This window comes from Alternaria incomplexa (assembly GCF_024043165.1).
Source record: "Alternaria incomplexa strain BMP 0042 chromosome Unknown scaffold_14, whole genome shotgun sequence".
NCBI lineage: Eukaryota > Fungi > Ascomycota > Dothideomycetes > Pleosporales > Pleosporaceae > Alternaria > Alternaria incomplexa.
The window spans coordinates 489,207-504,631 of record NW_026249863.1 but is presented as its reverse complement, the minus strand read 5'-3'; the positions used below and the strand labels follow the sequence as shown (position 1 = coordinate 504,631).

The 15,425-nt window shown below is 52.2% G+C and overlaps 4 protein-coding genes across 4 annotated transcripts; 1 reads left to right on the top strand and 3 right to left on the bottom strand.

The window, feature by feature from the left end:
* Positions 1-265: 265 nt before the first annotated feature.
* Positions 266-880, top strand: J4E90_008892 (uncharacterized protein; the record flags this gene model as incomplete). Its single annotated transcript, XM_051438414.1, has 3 exons — positions 266-307; positions 360-623; positions 674-880. The coding sequence occupies 3 exons, from the start codon at positions 266-268 to the stop codon at positions 878-880; spliced, it is 513 nt and encodes a 170-aa protein (XP_051287724.1).
* A 3,639-nt stretch (positions 881-4,519) lies between these two features.
* On the bottom strand, positions 4,520-5,053 carry J4E90_008891 (uncharacterized protein; the record flags this gene model as incomplete). Its single annotated transcript, XM_051438413.1, has 1 exon — positions 4,520-5,053. One exon carries the CDS (start codon positions 5,051-5,053, stop codon positions 4,520-4,522), a length of 534 nt encoding a protein of 177 aa, XP_051287723.1.
* A 742-nt stretch (positions 5,054-5,795) lies between these two features.
* On the bottom strand, positions 5,796-11,072 carry TOP2 (DNA topoisomerase 2; the record flags this gene model as incomplete). Its single annotated transcript, XM_051438412.1, has 4 exons — positions 5,796-7,229; positions 7,278-10,244; positions 10,292-10,579; positions 10,629-11,072. 4 exons carry the CDS (start codon positions 11,070-11,072, stop codon positions 5,796-5,798), a joined length of 5,133 nt encoding a protein of 1,710 aa, XP_051287722.1.
* Positions 11,073-11,948: 876 nt separating this feature from the next.
* On the bottom strand, positions 11,949-14,067 carry J4E90_008889 (uncharacterized protein; the record flags this gene model as incomplete). Its single annotated transcript, XM_051438411.1, has 2 exons — positions 11,949-13,323; positions 13,523-14,067. 2 exons carry the CDS (start codon positions 14,065-14,067, stop codon positions 11,949-11,951), a joined length of 1,920 nt encoding a protein of 639 aa, XP_051287721.1.
* Between the last annotated feature and the right edge of the window lie 1,358 nt (positions 14,068-15,425).

Below are 15,425 nucleotides of genomic sequence, written 5' to 3'. Positions count from 1 at the left end.
GATTGGACCCTCATACGTCACTGCCAGTCGCCCAGGGTCCTATGACGCTGCCACAAAGACCCGCTTCCTCCCGCCAGCCGCCGACTGCTATAATTCTCCAGCCCCAGCCCAGCCCTCCTACAGCAGATCGCCTTCATCTACAACAGCCACCCGATTCATTTCATCTCCACCGCAAACCTAACGCTTTGCTAGAAACGACGAACTTGACTTCGTTTGCATCCATACTACACCCAACCACCACATTTTCCATATACACATCAGCAATATGGTGTCAAGGGCTGTCTCCATGGGCCTTCGCGCCTGGCAGGTATGTTGTGGCATTGACTCATCGAAGAAGGAACCTCATTAACATCGTATAGTTGATCTGCGCCATTCTCGTTACCGCATTCATGGGCAACAACATCGCCCGCGCGTGGAACGGAACGCACTCCATCATCAACTACTCACTCTTCGTCGGTGTATGGTGGTTGTTCACATTGCTATACTTCCTGCCCACATCCTTCATCGAGAAGTTCAGCATCCCCATTGTGGACATTGCCATGGATGGACTGAGCGTCCTCTTCGGTTTCTGCGCCGCCGTCGCGCTTCCCGCATACATCGGCGCACACAGCTGCTCGAACGCCGTAAGTTATCTGTGATCTCTCTGTTGAGCGCATAATCTAACATGTATTAGGGATACACCCGCTCCAACAAAGTCCTCAACAGCTCCGCAGACACCGAGCAGAACTGCCGTCAAGCCCAGGCCACCACCGCTTTCCTCTGGTTCGGATGGGCCGCTTTCGTCGCCACACTCGCCGTCAACATCATGAACGGACGCGGCAGCGGCGCCAACCTGCGCGGTGGTATCCGCCGTGGCGGTCCCTCCATGAGCCAGGTTTAGAACACCTATAAGTCTTATTCCGACGCTTCTTGGAATACCCGATCAGATGTCAGCAACGTCTGAGCCTGCTCGCATCAAATCGCGCAATGTCACCTGGAATATGTATGATATAAAGGTGGATAATACATCGTGCTTGAAGCCGATGCTGGTTGGACCAAGGCGGAGGTTTTTCTAGGATACCAGTACACGTGTACGACCGTTATGTGGCGTTTGCATTGATCTTTAGCGATTGTAATAATACTATAGTTAATGATATGGAATTACGATACCCAAGATCATCTCAATGGCCGACATTGTTTCTTTGGAAGAGTTTGTTCATCATGACGTCACATCTATGGACTTGAGCCGTCACGCCAACCTAGGAAAAAGCTGAACACCCTGGAGTCTACGTTGACGTTAGGTCATCTACTTTGCAAGCTTTTGTCTCAATGTAGTCTGCAGACCTGTTCGGGTTTTTTCTTGTATGAGGTGCCGTGATTTCTCGGGTGAGCAACTGGAAGACGTAAGTGCGCGGCGTCGCATCGTTCACTCAGTGGTCGTACTGAACGGCGAGCTGCGATTTTCTTTCCGGGCATGGGACTGGCAGTTTCTTAGCATTTCTTACCTATGATAGCGACATTTCCATCGGTGAGTTCAGCTGACATCGACCTAGTCAAATCGTTCGATCTGCATGTTTATACATGAGCACCAAACATGGATCAAGCCATTGTCTGGAGAAGTTTATACGCATGGCACAATTACGGCCAGGTCATCACTGCATGAGGTAGTCCCATGGGTGGGGTATCCTGCTATCTGCACCACTCAAAGCTCGTTGTTATATTGTGGTGGAAGTAGGCAAAAGATGCATTGACCCAAAACAGAGACGACTTAGTGATTGGTGAAGAAGTGGTAGATTTACTTGCATTATCGCGTTGTGGCGTTGGTGCAGCGCCTGTATCAAATCGTGGACGAATCAGAAAGCCTTCAAGTATACCCATAGCCGGTGAATGCGGGGTTCCATACGGGAGGTCTACGAGTTGTTATTTATCATGAGGCTTCCGGTCAGACGCAACCAGCCTTTACCCGCGTAGCCGATGTTATACCTCGACGGGAAAGCACCTCGTCGCGTCTTGCGAGACATGTTGCCGGCAGGCTCTCTATAAGGTCAAGCCCTGTGGTGCAAAAATGCCTCACGCAAGGCTTCGTTACTGCCCTACCATTAGCTAGCCTCGTGAGATCGCGCTTCGTTGTTACCATCGTAAACAACATTGGAAATCGATACCAGTGTAGGTCGTTTCATAATCAGCTAGAAGCCAAGCAACTAATGTTCCAACAGTCCCTGATATCCGACGCGAGAAACAACATACGGATCTCACATTTCGCCCGCAGCTCATAACAGCTAAACTCGATCGCCACGACAACTGCAGGCTCTTGTTACAAGGATGAGTAATGCCATACAGCCTCAGGTGGACCTGGTCAGTACGCTTGTCAACAGCAAAAATGCTCTCCTCGCTGTATGGAAAGCAACAAGCCACGACGATGTTCATTCTCAGGCTTTGCTCACCCTGGAACGCCTTGGAATGAAGATACAAGGGAATCTCTCCACCCGTCGGATCTCAGAAGGTTCTCAGGCACTGTCAAACGTCAATTCTAAGCAATTCGATTGGCTCAAAGTATCCATCGGCTTCCCAACGGGCGGAGTGGCAAACATCATGCGAACGTCTGTCTCCTGCATTGCAGCCTTCTTGCTCGTAGTCGCATGCAAGACGGTTTTTACAAACTCAGAGATCGCAGCGATACTCTTCGATATGATCGAAAAGTCACGGATCATTAGGGAGCTACCAATCTCAAAGGGACAAATCGAGGACCTGGTGGACTGTCTTGCCGGATACGGTGATGCGATACTCCCTGCAGATATATACAATCGCGCAGTGTCTGAGATTTCAGGAAATTTGCGTAACATGGGCAAACAGACGACAGCTATCTTCTCACGCCCGTCCTTGGAGAACGTTGCAGAGATATTGTCCCGGGTCTTCGAAGCTCTCCAAGACGACGAAGTGAAGAGGATTTCACTAGAAGGCACAGAAACAGCGCCTTGGCTCGCCTCTGTATTTCTCTGGCTTTTCCCTGAAGATACGGAATGCGTTTCATTTGGAACGCTTCTCTTCGGCAATTCTTCCGCACGAATCTCCATTCAAATCACTGACGGGTACCGCTGGACAATACAAGAATGGCGTGCTGAAGGGAAGGTATCGTCGGTATTGATCGGAAGTGATCATTTCGCTGGCATGCACCACTTGGAAAAACAGCACAGTTACATACAACTTGCAAGCGCGCGGAACAAGCTTATGTTTCAATATAGCCTAGCAGAAAACGACATCGACCAGATGGGGCAACTCGCGGCAGCTTTAATTCAAACTGCTTATGAAATCGGCACCTTAGGGTCTCGAAGAATGGGGTTTGTTGACTTGCGCACGCTCTGCTCAGAGAACTTCACAAAATCACACACTGGTATCATCAAAGAGTTTGGCTGGGTCGTTGACCGTTACTTTAAGGATGAGCAGAACCAGTTCTTCAACGCTATCCGTCGGAATATCGAGTCTTGTGCTACTCTGGACGACGCTCCTTTGGACAAATGGATCTTGAAATGCTTCTCTTCCGACTCAGGTCCTGCGGAAGTCGCCGAGCTCATCAGTAACAAATCGATTGTTACTCCCGCGATACATGTGGCGACAGAAGCTGTGTACTATAGCCTTTGTGATCGCCTGCCTTCGAACAAAGCTTTTCGTTTATGCACATACGCCCAAAGTTTCAAGAACAGAAAGGTGCTAGAGGAAGTGCTATTTGCCCATCATAGATCGAGTCCGAAAACGTATCTAGAGATGAGCACGTTCCGAGCGGAGGCCTTGCAGGCACTACTTCCGGGAGTACCGGATGTCAATGAAGCTGATCTAGCAGTTGCCTTTGGTGGATATGTCGCTTATTCTTCCGTGATCGAAGGCGACGTTGGCTGTACCACTACATCCACTGCCATTTCTGTTGTTCCGGGCTCGCTTCGATATCACAAGGAGTTTGGCGGATTCGATCGATTAACAGAGAAGCCTTATAGTCTAGAGACAGCAGCTACTGCCTCTTTCCTCCACGAATCTGAGGTGAATAGAGTTAAAGTCTTCCACGGCGCTGATTACCAGGGCATCGAAGCCAGAGCGGACACTACAGGGGCTGTGGTTGAACACCTGTTGAGCGCCTTCAAGAAAAACTTGTATCTCCATACGCGCTTCAAACTCACAACTGCAGGCATGCCTTGGCATGTCAGCATTAATTGGAAGAGTTCGATCGAGGCATTCACCTTCGCGAGCTATGTCACCGAGCATGACCTCACGCCGGTAGCAGAGGAACAGCTAGCCCAAAAATTGAATCGTTCGGGAATTTTCGAGAAGATCGGCTGGGCAAACCCTGGTATCACTGTAGATAGGGGTGGTCTTGATCGTCATATCACGACTACCAGCTCAAACGATCTACTTCGGTTCTTCGAGGCTGGAAGATGGCTGGACGACCCCAATCATGGTGGACGCAAGATCTGGATCAGGGAAAAGGCGCCTCTAATCCAATGTATAAAGGAAGCAACGGCTGATGAGAGCGAGAATCGTGGTTGGTTAATCATTTGCTGAGAAACATAGAGCTGAGTTCACAATCAACGAGGAGGTAGTTTTGAGATCCACCACCTTTTCCCGATACCGTCTCTCCTACGTCCTTGCCCTTACTCCCCATCAACTCTCCCCGAATCGTTGTCTCCGCTCCCATCTTGACTTTCCCCCCATTCTTCCACGCCTGACTCTTCGGCCACACAACAGCCTTCGTGGGCGTAGCCTCCCCCTCTCCCCGAACTCTCTCAAACGTAGGCGAGGTCTGCATCGTCAAATAGCCTTTCCGGCTCAGAGTGGGAGTGATATCAACATCTGGCGGTGGCGTATCGTCTTCTTCCGAGGGTAGCTTCGTGGAGTAACGTGTCAAGGCGAAAACCAGGATATAGGTGGCGACGCAGAGGAGGATGACAGCGCGATACGCGTGTGATAGGCTGAGTAGTCTGGAGAGAAGTATCGCGAGGGCTAGGGTAGATGTGGTGCGTAGGAGGAATCTTTCGTGTGTTTGGAGTGCGGAGTCGATGGAGACGGAGGTGTTGTCGATGTCCATATCCGCTTTTCTAGGGAAGGTTGAGTAGGCGATTGTCTTCTTTGAACCTGTAGGCCTACAAGGGGCGATTGCCAACAATATCCCCCAAGATTTCGCCTGTACTGTTGCTGGCGTGTAGGTGCTTGTAGTGTCCCAGAAGTCCACTAAGATCAGGCGGAGGACAAGGGCCTAGAATGGTATAGTTGACAAGACAAATAAAACCCGTGCATTCACTGATGGAATAAGGTAGTAGTATCGGAGTACCAGGAGAGGCTAGAAGTCACTGGTACCTAGACATGACGGAGCTAACGAGTATGGTGATGTGCGAAGCGTCTGGTGCTTGAGTATACTGCAGTCTTCCAGGAATGTATACACTGCAGCTCGTGATGACGGGTATGCCTATGCTCGCTGGCCATTGGTATAGGAGGACGACGCCTAGGATAACTTCGCTGGTAGCATGATGTTAGTGTGTAAACCAGATACTGTAACACGCAACGCACATGTCCAGACCTCGAGCACACAGCATTGACAATCACAAAGTTAATAGCTCAAGCAACTTTGAAGTATATCCTTAGTAAATATGCACACTCGATAAAGTATATCGAAAGAGAGCGACGCCAAAACGCCGATGAACCACCCATGAGTTCAACCCCATCCCCCCATGAAGACGAGGGAAAACACTCTCATGCCCACAACGCCAAATCACCGGGGTATAAAACACCCACCCACATGCACCCAACGACAAGACAAGCGAGCAAGCAATCTACTCGCTATCATCGTCGTCATCGAAGCTAGGTTCAGAAGCCTCATCCGACTCCGCCTCATCGTCGCTAACCACATACTTCGCCGGCTTAGCAGCAGCCCTGCGACCTGGTCTCGCAGCAGGGGCACGCTTGGCTGGCTTGGGAGTCGGCTCATCCTCGTCCTCGTCAGACAAGATGTCGTTGGCAATAGCGTCCGCATCTTCCATCTCCTCATCCTCGTCAGAGTCGATGGTGATCTGCTTCTTGGCCTTGGCTGCGGGCTTAGCAGCTTCCGCGTCTTTGCCGTGCTTCTTCGCGTAAGCCTTTGCGGCAGGGCTTTGAGCTGCAGGCTTTTTCGCAACGGCCTTGGGTTTGGGTGCGGGCTTAGCGGCTGCGGCTTTGGGCTTCGCGGCGGGTTTGGTAAGTCTGCTGGCGACGGGCTTCTTGACACCGAGATCGAAGTCGTCTTCGTCAGAGCTCATGATTGTGTCGTGGATGTTGCGAGGAGGAGGGCGTTGGGGTGAAGACTGGGGCATCAGACCTTCGTAGTTTGTGGTGTCGCCGTCGATCTCGATGGGCTCGATGGGACTGTTCTTCTTTACGGGTGCTGCTGGGCGCGCAGTGGTGGTGGCTTTGAACATGGGAACGCCGTTCGTACCGGATCCGATGGTCTTGACCATGCTGCTAACATCGCCGAGAAGGTCATCGTCATCATCGTCATCGGAGTCGCTGCCCATGGTGTACTTGGGGGCCTGCTTCTTTGCGCTGCGAGCAGTACGTGCAGCTGTGGTCTTGGACGGCTCCTTTGCAGCCTCCTGGGCGACTGCAGCGAATACGTCGGAATCTTCATCGTCCGAAAGCGGATCCTTCTTGATGGGTTTTGCAGCAGCTGGGCGACCCCGTTTGGTTGCAGCTGGCGCTGGTGCAGAGTCTGCGGAAGCTGATCTACCATCTTCTCCGCCTTCCGTCTGGGGCGTCTCCTCCTTTTTCTTGACAAGATGGGTGAGCAAGGTACCCTGCTTCTGCGGCGCGGTTGAGCCGAACGCGGTGCTGCTCTTGAGAGCTTCTGCTGCACTAGGCTTCTTGACTGGTTCTTGCTGGAGATAGCTAAGCAGCCCCTCCTTCTTCGGCTTTGCCTTCTTCTTAACCGGGCCAAAGTCGGATCCGGAGTCGTCCGAGTCGCTTCCATCTGCCTTTCTCTTCTTCTTTCCCTTGCCCTTGCCGCCGCCGATACCAAGTTTTGCGGAAGGTCGGCGAGTGATGGCAGCGATCTTCTTCTTGCGCTTGACTTCTTCGTCCAGCTGGACATTCCATTCATCCATGAAAGCTTCAAGGTCGACAGTCCAGATGTCCTTTGGTGATAGCTTGATGAGAGTGTCGATCTCATGTTGCTTCTCGCCGATCTGCTTCAGAAGCTTCTCGACACGTTCTTGGGTCAAAGACCAGATAGCCATCTAGAAAACGTTAGTTTTGGTATTGGGAAAAGGTTTTGTAGCACTTACACCTAGCAGATAGTCGTAATCGTTGGCGGACACTTCCGTCTCAGCATCTTCTGAGTCATCCTCCTGGACATCCTCGACCTCACCAGCAGCCTTAGCATCCTCGACCTTGGGGAAAGGAGTGAAGCCGAGCTTCTTGAGCTCTTGAACAAGCACAGTCTTCTTCTTCTTTGACACGATGAGCTTTCCGTCGATGATCATCTGGATAAACCTGGCCTGGTTCGTCATCTTCAGGTGCTCCTTCTCCATGACCTGAAGCTGATGCTGCTTTCGCTTCTCGTAGTATCGCAGACGGACGTGGTAGAACTCCTCGATGATATCGAGAACGCTTGCATACTTGTGGATGCGACCGTGGGCGTCGAAAGCGACCAAGTTGCTAGTAGACTGAGGCTTGAAGAGCTTGAACATCTCTTCCAGACCCTTGGCAAGAGCTGTTGCCATGTACTTGTCTTCCATCTTGATGATAAAGTGGACGCGGTCGGGCGTGTTGTAGTCGATGTAGTCCTTGATGTATGAAGGGCCCTTTTCAGCCTTAATGATCTCCTCAAGCTTCTCCTTGAAGTCTTGTGTCCAGTAACGAACTGGCAGCTCAGTGATCTCAACCTCGTTGTCGCCAGTTTGTCGGACAACTCCAGTGAATTGGTATCGATCAGGACCGAGCACTGTCGTTGTGCCATTAAAGCCCTTGTACCATGGAATCATTGGCAGCATGTCTTCCTTGGTAGCACCTGGCTGCATGCGACGCTTGATGTTGTCGATAATATCCATCGGGTTGAAGTTGGGAATTTCAGAGCTCCAACCAGTACCGATACCGCTCGAACCGTTGATAAGAATCGTGGGCAGGATCGGAACAAACATCTCAGGTTCGATCTTGTGGCCATCTGACTCACCATACTTCAACAGTGCGTCATCGTGGCCGTGGAAGATTCGTCGTGCAAATGGCGATAGGCGTGTGTAGATGTACCTGGCGCTGGCAGCATCGGCACCACCCTTGAGACGAGAACCAAAGTTACCACTGGGTTCCAGGTAGTTGATGTTGTTGGTACCGACAAAGTTCTGTGCAAGATTGACAATGGTTCCTTGCATGGAGGCTTCACCGTGAGCGTAATCGGTAGATCCAGACACGGAACCAGCGAGCTCAACGACCTTGACATCCTTCTTGATGTTTCGCCTGAAGCAGGTGTAGAGAACCTTGCGCTGACCGGGCTTCAGACCATCAATAACCGAGGGAATTGATCGCACGTTATCGGCCATGGAGAAGAGGATCAACTCCTTATTCACGAAGTCGTCGTACGAGATGTCGGGAGTGGTAAGATCAAGATGCTGACCGGGGACGAAGTCGCGCAACCAGTCCTTACGAGCATCCGCCTTCTTCTTAGAGAAAGCAAGCTCGATGAGCTTCTCTTCTTCTTCACGCATGACCTGGAAGCGCTTCATGTGGGTGTCAAGATCCTTGAAGTAGATTTGGGCATCGGGAATGTCGCTGGTACCCAATCCCTTGTAATACTTGTGATCCCATCCCTTCTCGTGCTGGTGCTGCTCCTTCCACTCCTCGTACTCAGGCATGGAGAAGAAGCTCTTCATACCGCGCGGGTTCTTGGGGTCGCCCTTCCAGACCTTGACAATGGGCGTGATGAACTCCAATAGGAAGCCGGGAATCTTGAGCAAACTCGGGAACTGGCACTGGAGGAAGTTGATGAGTAGACCCTTGATATGACTACCGTCGTGATCCTGATCTGTCATGATCATGAGGTGACCGTAGCGCAAGCTCTTCATGTCGGCGACCGTATATTCCTTTTTATGTTGAAGTCCCATAAACTTCTTGATGTTTTGGATTTCGGCGTTCTTCATGATCTGGTCGACGGTCGCGTCTCGGACGTTGAGGAGCTTACCACGAAGCGGGAAGACACCAAACAGATCCTGGTTGACTACGGCACGACCAGCCAAAGCAAGTACACTGGCTGATTCACCCTCAGTCAGGATGAGCGTGCAGAGATGTCCGTCCTTGGTTCCTGCCTTGTTGGCATCTGTGAGCTTTGCGTTGCTGATACGGTTGCGCTTGTTGCCGTCGGTCTTCTTCATCATCTGGTCGGCCTTTTGCTGCGCAAAGTGCATGATGTTCTGGATGACCTCCGTCTTGGCGATGGCGTTCAGGAACTTGTCACTGAGGACCGGCTTGCTGCCGAACTGGCTGGCCTTGGTCGTGAGCTGCTCCTTGGTCTGCGATGTGAAGGCCGGGTTCACGATGGAACAGTTGACGAACAGGAAGAGATGATTCTTGATCTGTGCAGGCTTCAGCTTGACAGCTGCCTTGTTCTTCTTGTTGACAATCGCCATAAGCTTGTCGATGATCTGATCGGCGATGTGGTTAACGTGGGTACCACCAGACGTAGTCGCAATCGAGTTGACGAAAGAGACCTGGTTGAAGGAACCATCAGACACGGCGAAACCAATGTCCCAGCGGTCAAGCTTGTCTGTGATGATGACGTCCTTCTCCTTGTCGTCCTCGCTCTTGCCCTGGTCGCGCGAAATCGACTTGGTATACATCTCCATGTACTTCGCGAATGACGAAATCTTGATGCGGTCGCCGTTCAGGTAGACCTTCATGCCCCGTAGCGTACCAGCCATGTCGTAGGTTCTGCGCTTGATGATGGCCTCAAAATCGTCGTCGATACCAGCCATTCCGAAGCGAGCATAGTCGGCCTTCCAGCTGACCTTGGTGTAGTCGTCGCCCTTGATGTCGGTAATCTTGGCCTTGCCCATCTTGCTCATATTCTCAGTCCATGTCTGCTTGTACTTCTTCTTTTGTTTCGAATCGACCGTCTCGACTGTGAATTCGGTACTGAAAACGTTACAAAGCTTGGCTCCGTAACCGTTGCGACCACCGGTGACTTTCTGCTGGTTGTCGTCGTAGTTGGAGGAGGTGAGGAGGTGACCAAAGATCATCTCTGGTACATATATGCCGTGTTCCTAGTTGGGTCAGTAGTGTTTTTGGCTGGGGTTTGAAGGCGACTAACTTTGTGAATCTCGATTGGGATTCCCTTGCCGTCGTTCTTGATGGAGATCTCGCCAGACTCGCGGTCAACCGTGACCCTGATCTCGCTCATGTTCTTGTCGTTCTGTTTGTTGTCGGCCGCGTTGACGAGAATCTCGTCGAAGATCTTGTAGAGACCGGGGACGTAGGAGACGTCGCGGAACTCCATCGACTCGCTCTCTGAGTTGTACACCCACATCTTGTCCGTCTGGCGCTCTACGGAGCCGATATATGTGTCCGGGCGCTTCATGATGTGCTCCAAATGCGTCAACTGTACATGGGTTAGCCATTTCTTTGCTATCTAGATCTTGCGCACTCACCATCTGGTACTTGCTGCTGGCGCCGCCCTTCTTGGGGGCCGAGATTGGTACATCGTCGGCATCTCCGCCGAAGCTCTCGTTCGCGATGTCTGCAAGAGGCTTGCCGCTGGACTTCTTCGGGGCTGCTGCCTTCTTGGCTTTCGGTGGTGTGTCGTCTAGAAGTGAGTCGTCGTCGTTGACAGGGTCCGCGTCCATGTCGATGTCCGAGTTCTCATCGTCTGAGACAGCCTTGGCCTTCTTCTTGGGGGCGGCCTTTGCCTTGGGCTTTGCAGCCGCGCCGGCGGGCCGTCCTCGAGGTTTCGCAGGACCTGCTGCTTTCTTGGTTGCTGCTGCCTTGGGCTTTGCAGCGGCCTTGGTGACCTTTGCGGGCTTCGCGGGGGGCGCGAAGTCGGAGCTCGCGCCCTCGTCGAATACGGAGTCGTCCATTATGGAGTCGTCCGCCATGGCTGTGATGGTGTCCCGCAGGACGAAAGAGCGAAATTAAAGACGATAAACGCTCTTTCTCGTGAAGAGCAGGCGATAAGAGCGATAAGAAGCAGCGAGTGTAGACGAAAGGAAGGCGTGGTGGTGAGAAAGCAAAAAGTGGAGTCGTGTTTTGTTCAAGGAGGGTCTGTGTTTACGCGTTGGCGTTGCCAAAGCGAGACGCTGCAGGGGACACACGCTAGCTGTCACGCTAGTGCGGGGTTTCCATCACCCCCATTGGGTGAGGACCGCTGACAGTGAGCGCGTCAAACGTCTCAATCTGCGGGGAGTGGTAACTGAGGAACACAGTGGTGAGGTGACTGAAGACGAAGAAAAGAGAGAGTAGACGTGGAGGTGTCGCCTTGGCGTGCGGTAGTCGCCCAAGGCAAGCGCAACGACTAGTGAGAGACCAGACTGCAGCTTGCTGGGGTAAGTCCAAGATGCTGACTTGACTATATCTTCTGTCTTCTCGAAGTCGAAAAGCCTTGCCTTGAGGAGTTGTGTTAATGGCCGTGGTGGTGAGGTTAGGATGTACAGGCTGGATGGTAGTAACGTGATGCTTCTACTACCTATGTACTCCCCGGATTCGCGTCTGCAGTTTTTACCCTCAGTATCAAGCAGCAATAATTGCGAAGTTCGAGCAGCTCGGTATCATATGTGAAAGCAGAAGACTCGTGGGTTCTCACTTGCGTTCGCTCGGCGGTACACACCAGACTGCCTAGGTATTTACGATGGATTTTCTCTGTGGTGATTAAGACATCAAAGCGGGTGCGCAGGTACACACACGATAACTTGAGAGATGATAGCAGTGAGTGGTTTGCGTGGTGAGCACAAGTACACGTGCATTGTGTTTTAGTTCTACTCGTACATCCACGTCTCGTCGCTTTCCCCCGTCTCCGTTGTCTGCGCTTTAGCGAACAAGCATCGTACTATGCCCCCATCTTCAAACACAGGTACAACGTCTTTCTCTACAACCTTCATTGCCCACATGATTATCCTAGCGCCGAGATTTTCTGTGCGTCCTTTGATGAAGACAGGTGCTGTGCTATCGACGGGTTGGTTGACGAACGTCATACCCAAGTCGTCGAGTATATCCGTCGGCGCGGCGTTCGCATCTGCAGATGGGAGATGCACAAAGTCGCCGAGGTTTTCGTCGACGAAGGTGTATGTGTCAACGTCTTCAATTCCGTCTTCGAGTGTGGGAAGGGTGTGTTTGGAGCACAAGTCTCGCAGTAGAGCAAAGATCTTGATGTCGTTTGTGTCTTGTGTAGTCAACATCAACGCCAACAGGACGGTTAGTAATACCGTCCACTTCAGACCTTCGTTTTTCTGACCTTGGATACCATGTTTGTTGAGAGCGCTTGAGAAGGTCTTTGCTGGTTCTGGAAGGTCGGTGCTGAAGGCTGCCAGCACATCCGATAGACTGTGCAAGGCGCGGGTGGGAAGTTCAGCGTTGGGTGCGCGCAACTTGGTAATCGCATCCTTGAGCTCTTGCCGCACTGAATGGATGATCCTGGCCTGGCTGTCGCGATAAATCTTCGCATACTTTTGCTTGTCGTTCCGGGGTTCCTGATCTATGTGCAGTGGAAGGGTACTGCACCTCTGCTCCAGCGCTTGGTGCAGGAGTACCAATACTTGCAGAGTAATTCTCGGGCCTGGTCTTGCAATGTCGATAGTGCTTACGTCCACTTCAGAAGTTATGATCGTCTGGATGAAGAAGAAGTGAACAATATACGGAGGCACACCGCGGAAGAACGGTATATGATTATCGTAGCGACCAAATGGATGGTCCTTGGCGCGTAGAAAATGCTGCTCCTTGTTGGGATCGGTGGCCAGAAAATCCTTTGACATGCCAAAAGGTACATTCTCAGGGTTGAGCAAACCCAGCTGCTGTGCATACTGCTGCAGTTGCGGCTGGAACGCGAGCTTCAGAGAAAACTGCTCAATAGGGTTGTCCTCTAGGCAGAAGCCATAGCCGAGGAGTAGCTCATCGTTCTGCTTGGGTGCGTAGTTGTTGAAGAGTTCTTGACCAGGCTGAAACGACTCGCCTTCAAGGCACTTGAGCGTGAAAGACTGGTGAGGCTGGAAGTCCCATTCTACTTTGGCGGATACAGAGTGATTCAGGATATCGACCACCGGAAAGAGGATAGGTATGGTCTCTCTTTCCGGTAATATGTGGGTCGAGATGAAGGCTCGCGAGGTGAAGATGGTGGCTGCCCATAGTAACGAATCGCTGAGGATCGTTAGCAGGCTGCGCCAGAAAGCCGATGTATCGGTGTATCGTGAGCCATATATGTGGAGATCTGTGCTGTTGGCACACAAAAGCACAACTCGCTTGCAGTGTCTCAGTTGTGGCAGAGGTAGTGCTGACTTTATAGTGCACGCTAGACACGATACAGATTGCGCTGAATCGCACTCGCTAAAGAACTTACAGGTCGATCTCGTCAGCAAGAGGCATATCAAGCTCTTTCATGACAGCCACAGCATTTTCCCATTGGTGTTGCAACCCAGCCTTTCTTTCCTTGGTCGCAGGCGCTAGGCTGGTACCGGTCAAAAAGGCGATATCGCTCTCGTCAAACCACAGAGGCGTAGCCATACTTTCAGGCCCTGGTAGACATGTGATGTAGGCGTGCCATGGCGACTGATCGCCCCTCTTGCGTTGTTCAATCAAGAGCAGATACGTCAGAATGTGATCCGGAATCTTCCCCCGACACCGTTGAAGAGGGCTCTCGATGTACAACACCTCCTTCTCTCCTGGGTCTAAGTTGAGAGAAGACAGCGTCAGCTTCAACGGGCATGAAGCCACCACAGTGGAGCTCAATGGCCTCGCAGCACGCATGTGAAAGCCATGCGAGTCGCTGTAGACGATCTGGACGTCTGGACTGAGCTGACCCCCATTTTGCGTAAACCAATTGACAAGGCTCTCAGCTGATGGATGGGCACCGAAGCCCTGGCCTGGTATTTCGTCCGTTGGCATTTGCACTTGTTGCAAAAGATCGCGACCCTCGCTGACACAACTTTCCTATCGTTGCGGCCGTGAGAATCGGGGTTATCTTGACAAATGGGCGAATAGTAATACTTTTCGCACGCAATGCTTTCCTGTTTCGATAGGTTAGATATCTCGGAAGTTCGGTTGAGCCGAGTGCGTGACGGTAATGTACCCTCCAGCTGACGAGTCGGTCTCGGTGAAAATTTAGCAGCGGGATGCGGAGCACTACGGAACCGACGATCAGAAGCGAGCCGGCTTGCAGAAAGATCGTGAGTTGTAGCGGGTCGTGCAGCACGAGGTGCAGCACGGCGTAATGGTGTGCTGCTTTGTCGGTGAGGTAACGGCTAATTCGAAACCCTCCTCGCGACGTTTATGGTACCTAGAGTTGCGTAAGCCTCAGGCGCTGCGGGGTGCCTTGTTCCATTGTTGTAGCGAACATCACAACAGCCACCCCCGAGTTTGACAAGCTTCGCGTCAGCTGCGATCTACTTTTGCCATGATGCTTCAATCCGAATTTCGTGGTCGATGCCTCCTGGGTGGCTTGGCTGACAGCGTTGTTCGCTTGAAACATCGCAAGGCTAGCCAATCGAAGCTCCCCTCGGTCGATACGAATACGCCGTGCATTGACTGCCCAGAGTTCCTTATGAAGGTTCCATGGTCGCCGTGCCGCATGATCAATCTTAAGATCGTGAGATAATCAGGTATTCGGACCCCTGCGGAACGTGTCTTCTGCGCTCGCTCAAAGGTCCGCACCGAACCGAAGTGAGACCTCGCCGTCAGCGGTCTCTTTGCTGGCGATGAGCACACCGTAAGCCGCCCCCCCAGCTTTTGTCCGCCGAAGCCGAGTAATCGCGCCCCGATGAAGCAAAAAGAGGGGCTCGTAGCGAGTGTGCATGATATGCACGATGGGCCAATCGTTCTAGCCCCTTGCCGGATGCGGCTTTGCTGGCGTCCCTGCGCCCACGGGACGGACGACGGTTGACTTTACCGGCGTTGGAGCCTGTGTGCCTTGTGCGTCGACGATGCGGATGGTGAGTAGAGCCCTGCCGGCCGATGAATGACCTGACGGGGGGCCCATCAGGGCGGCTTCTTTTTTGTTTCCATTTCGTTTTCTGCAATTGCACCTGCGCCGCGTCCTGAGACACTCAGCTGCACAAGCTCAGATTATAGGGAGCGATTGATTGGCCAGCCCACTCCCTGCATAAGGTCAGCCTGCTAGCTGTGGCTTGTAAGTCAGCCCCAGTTGTTCGTCGCCTGTGGGTGTGCCTATTACGCTTGAGGGGGCACGACCTCCAAACTTCAGCGCACAGCCCTTGGGGCCCGCCTTCATAAGAACAATGGCGTCC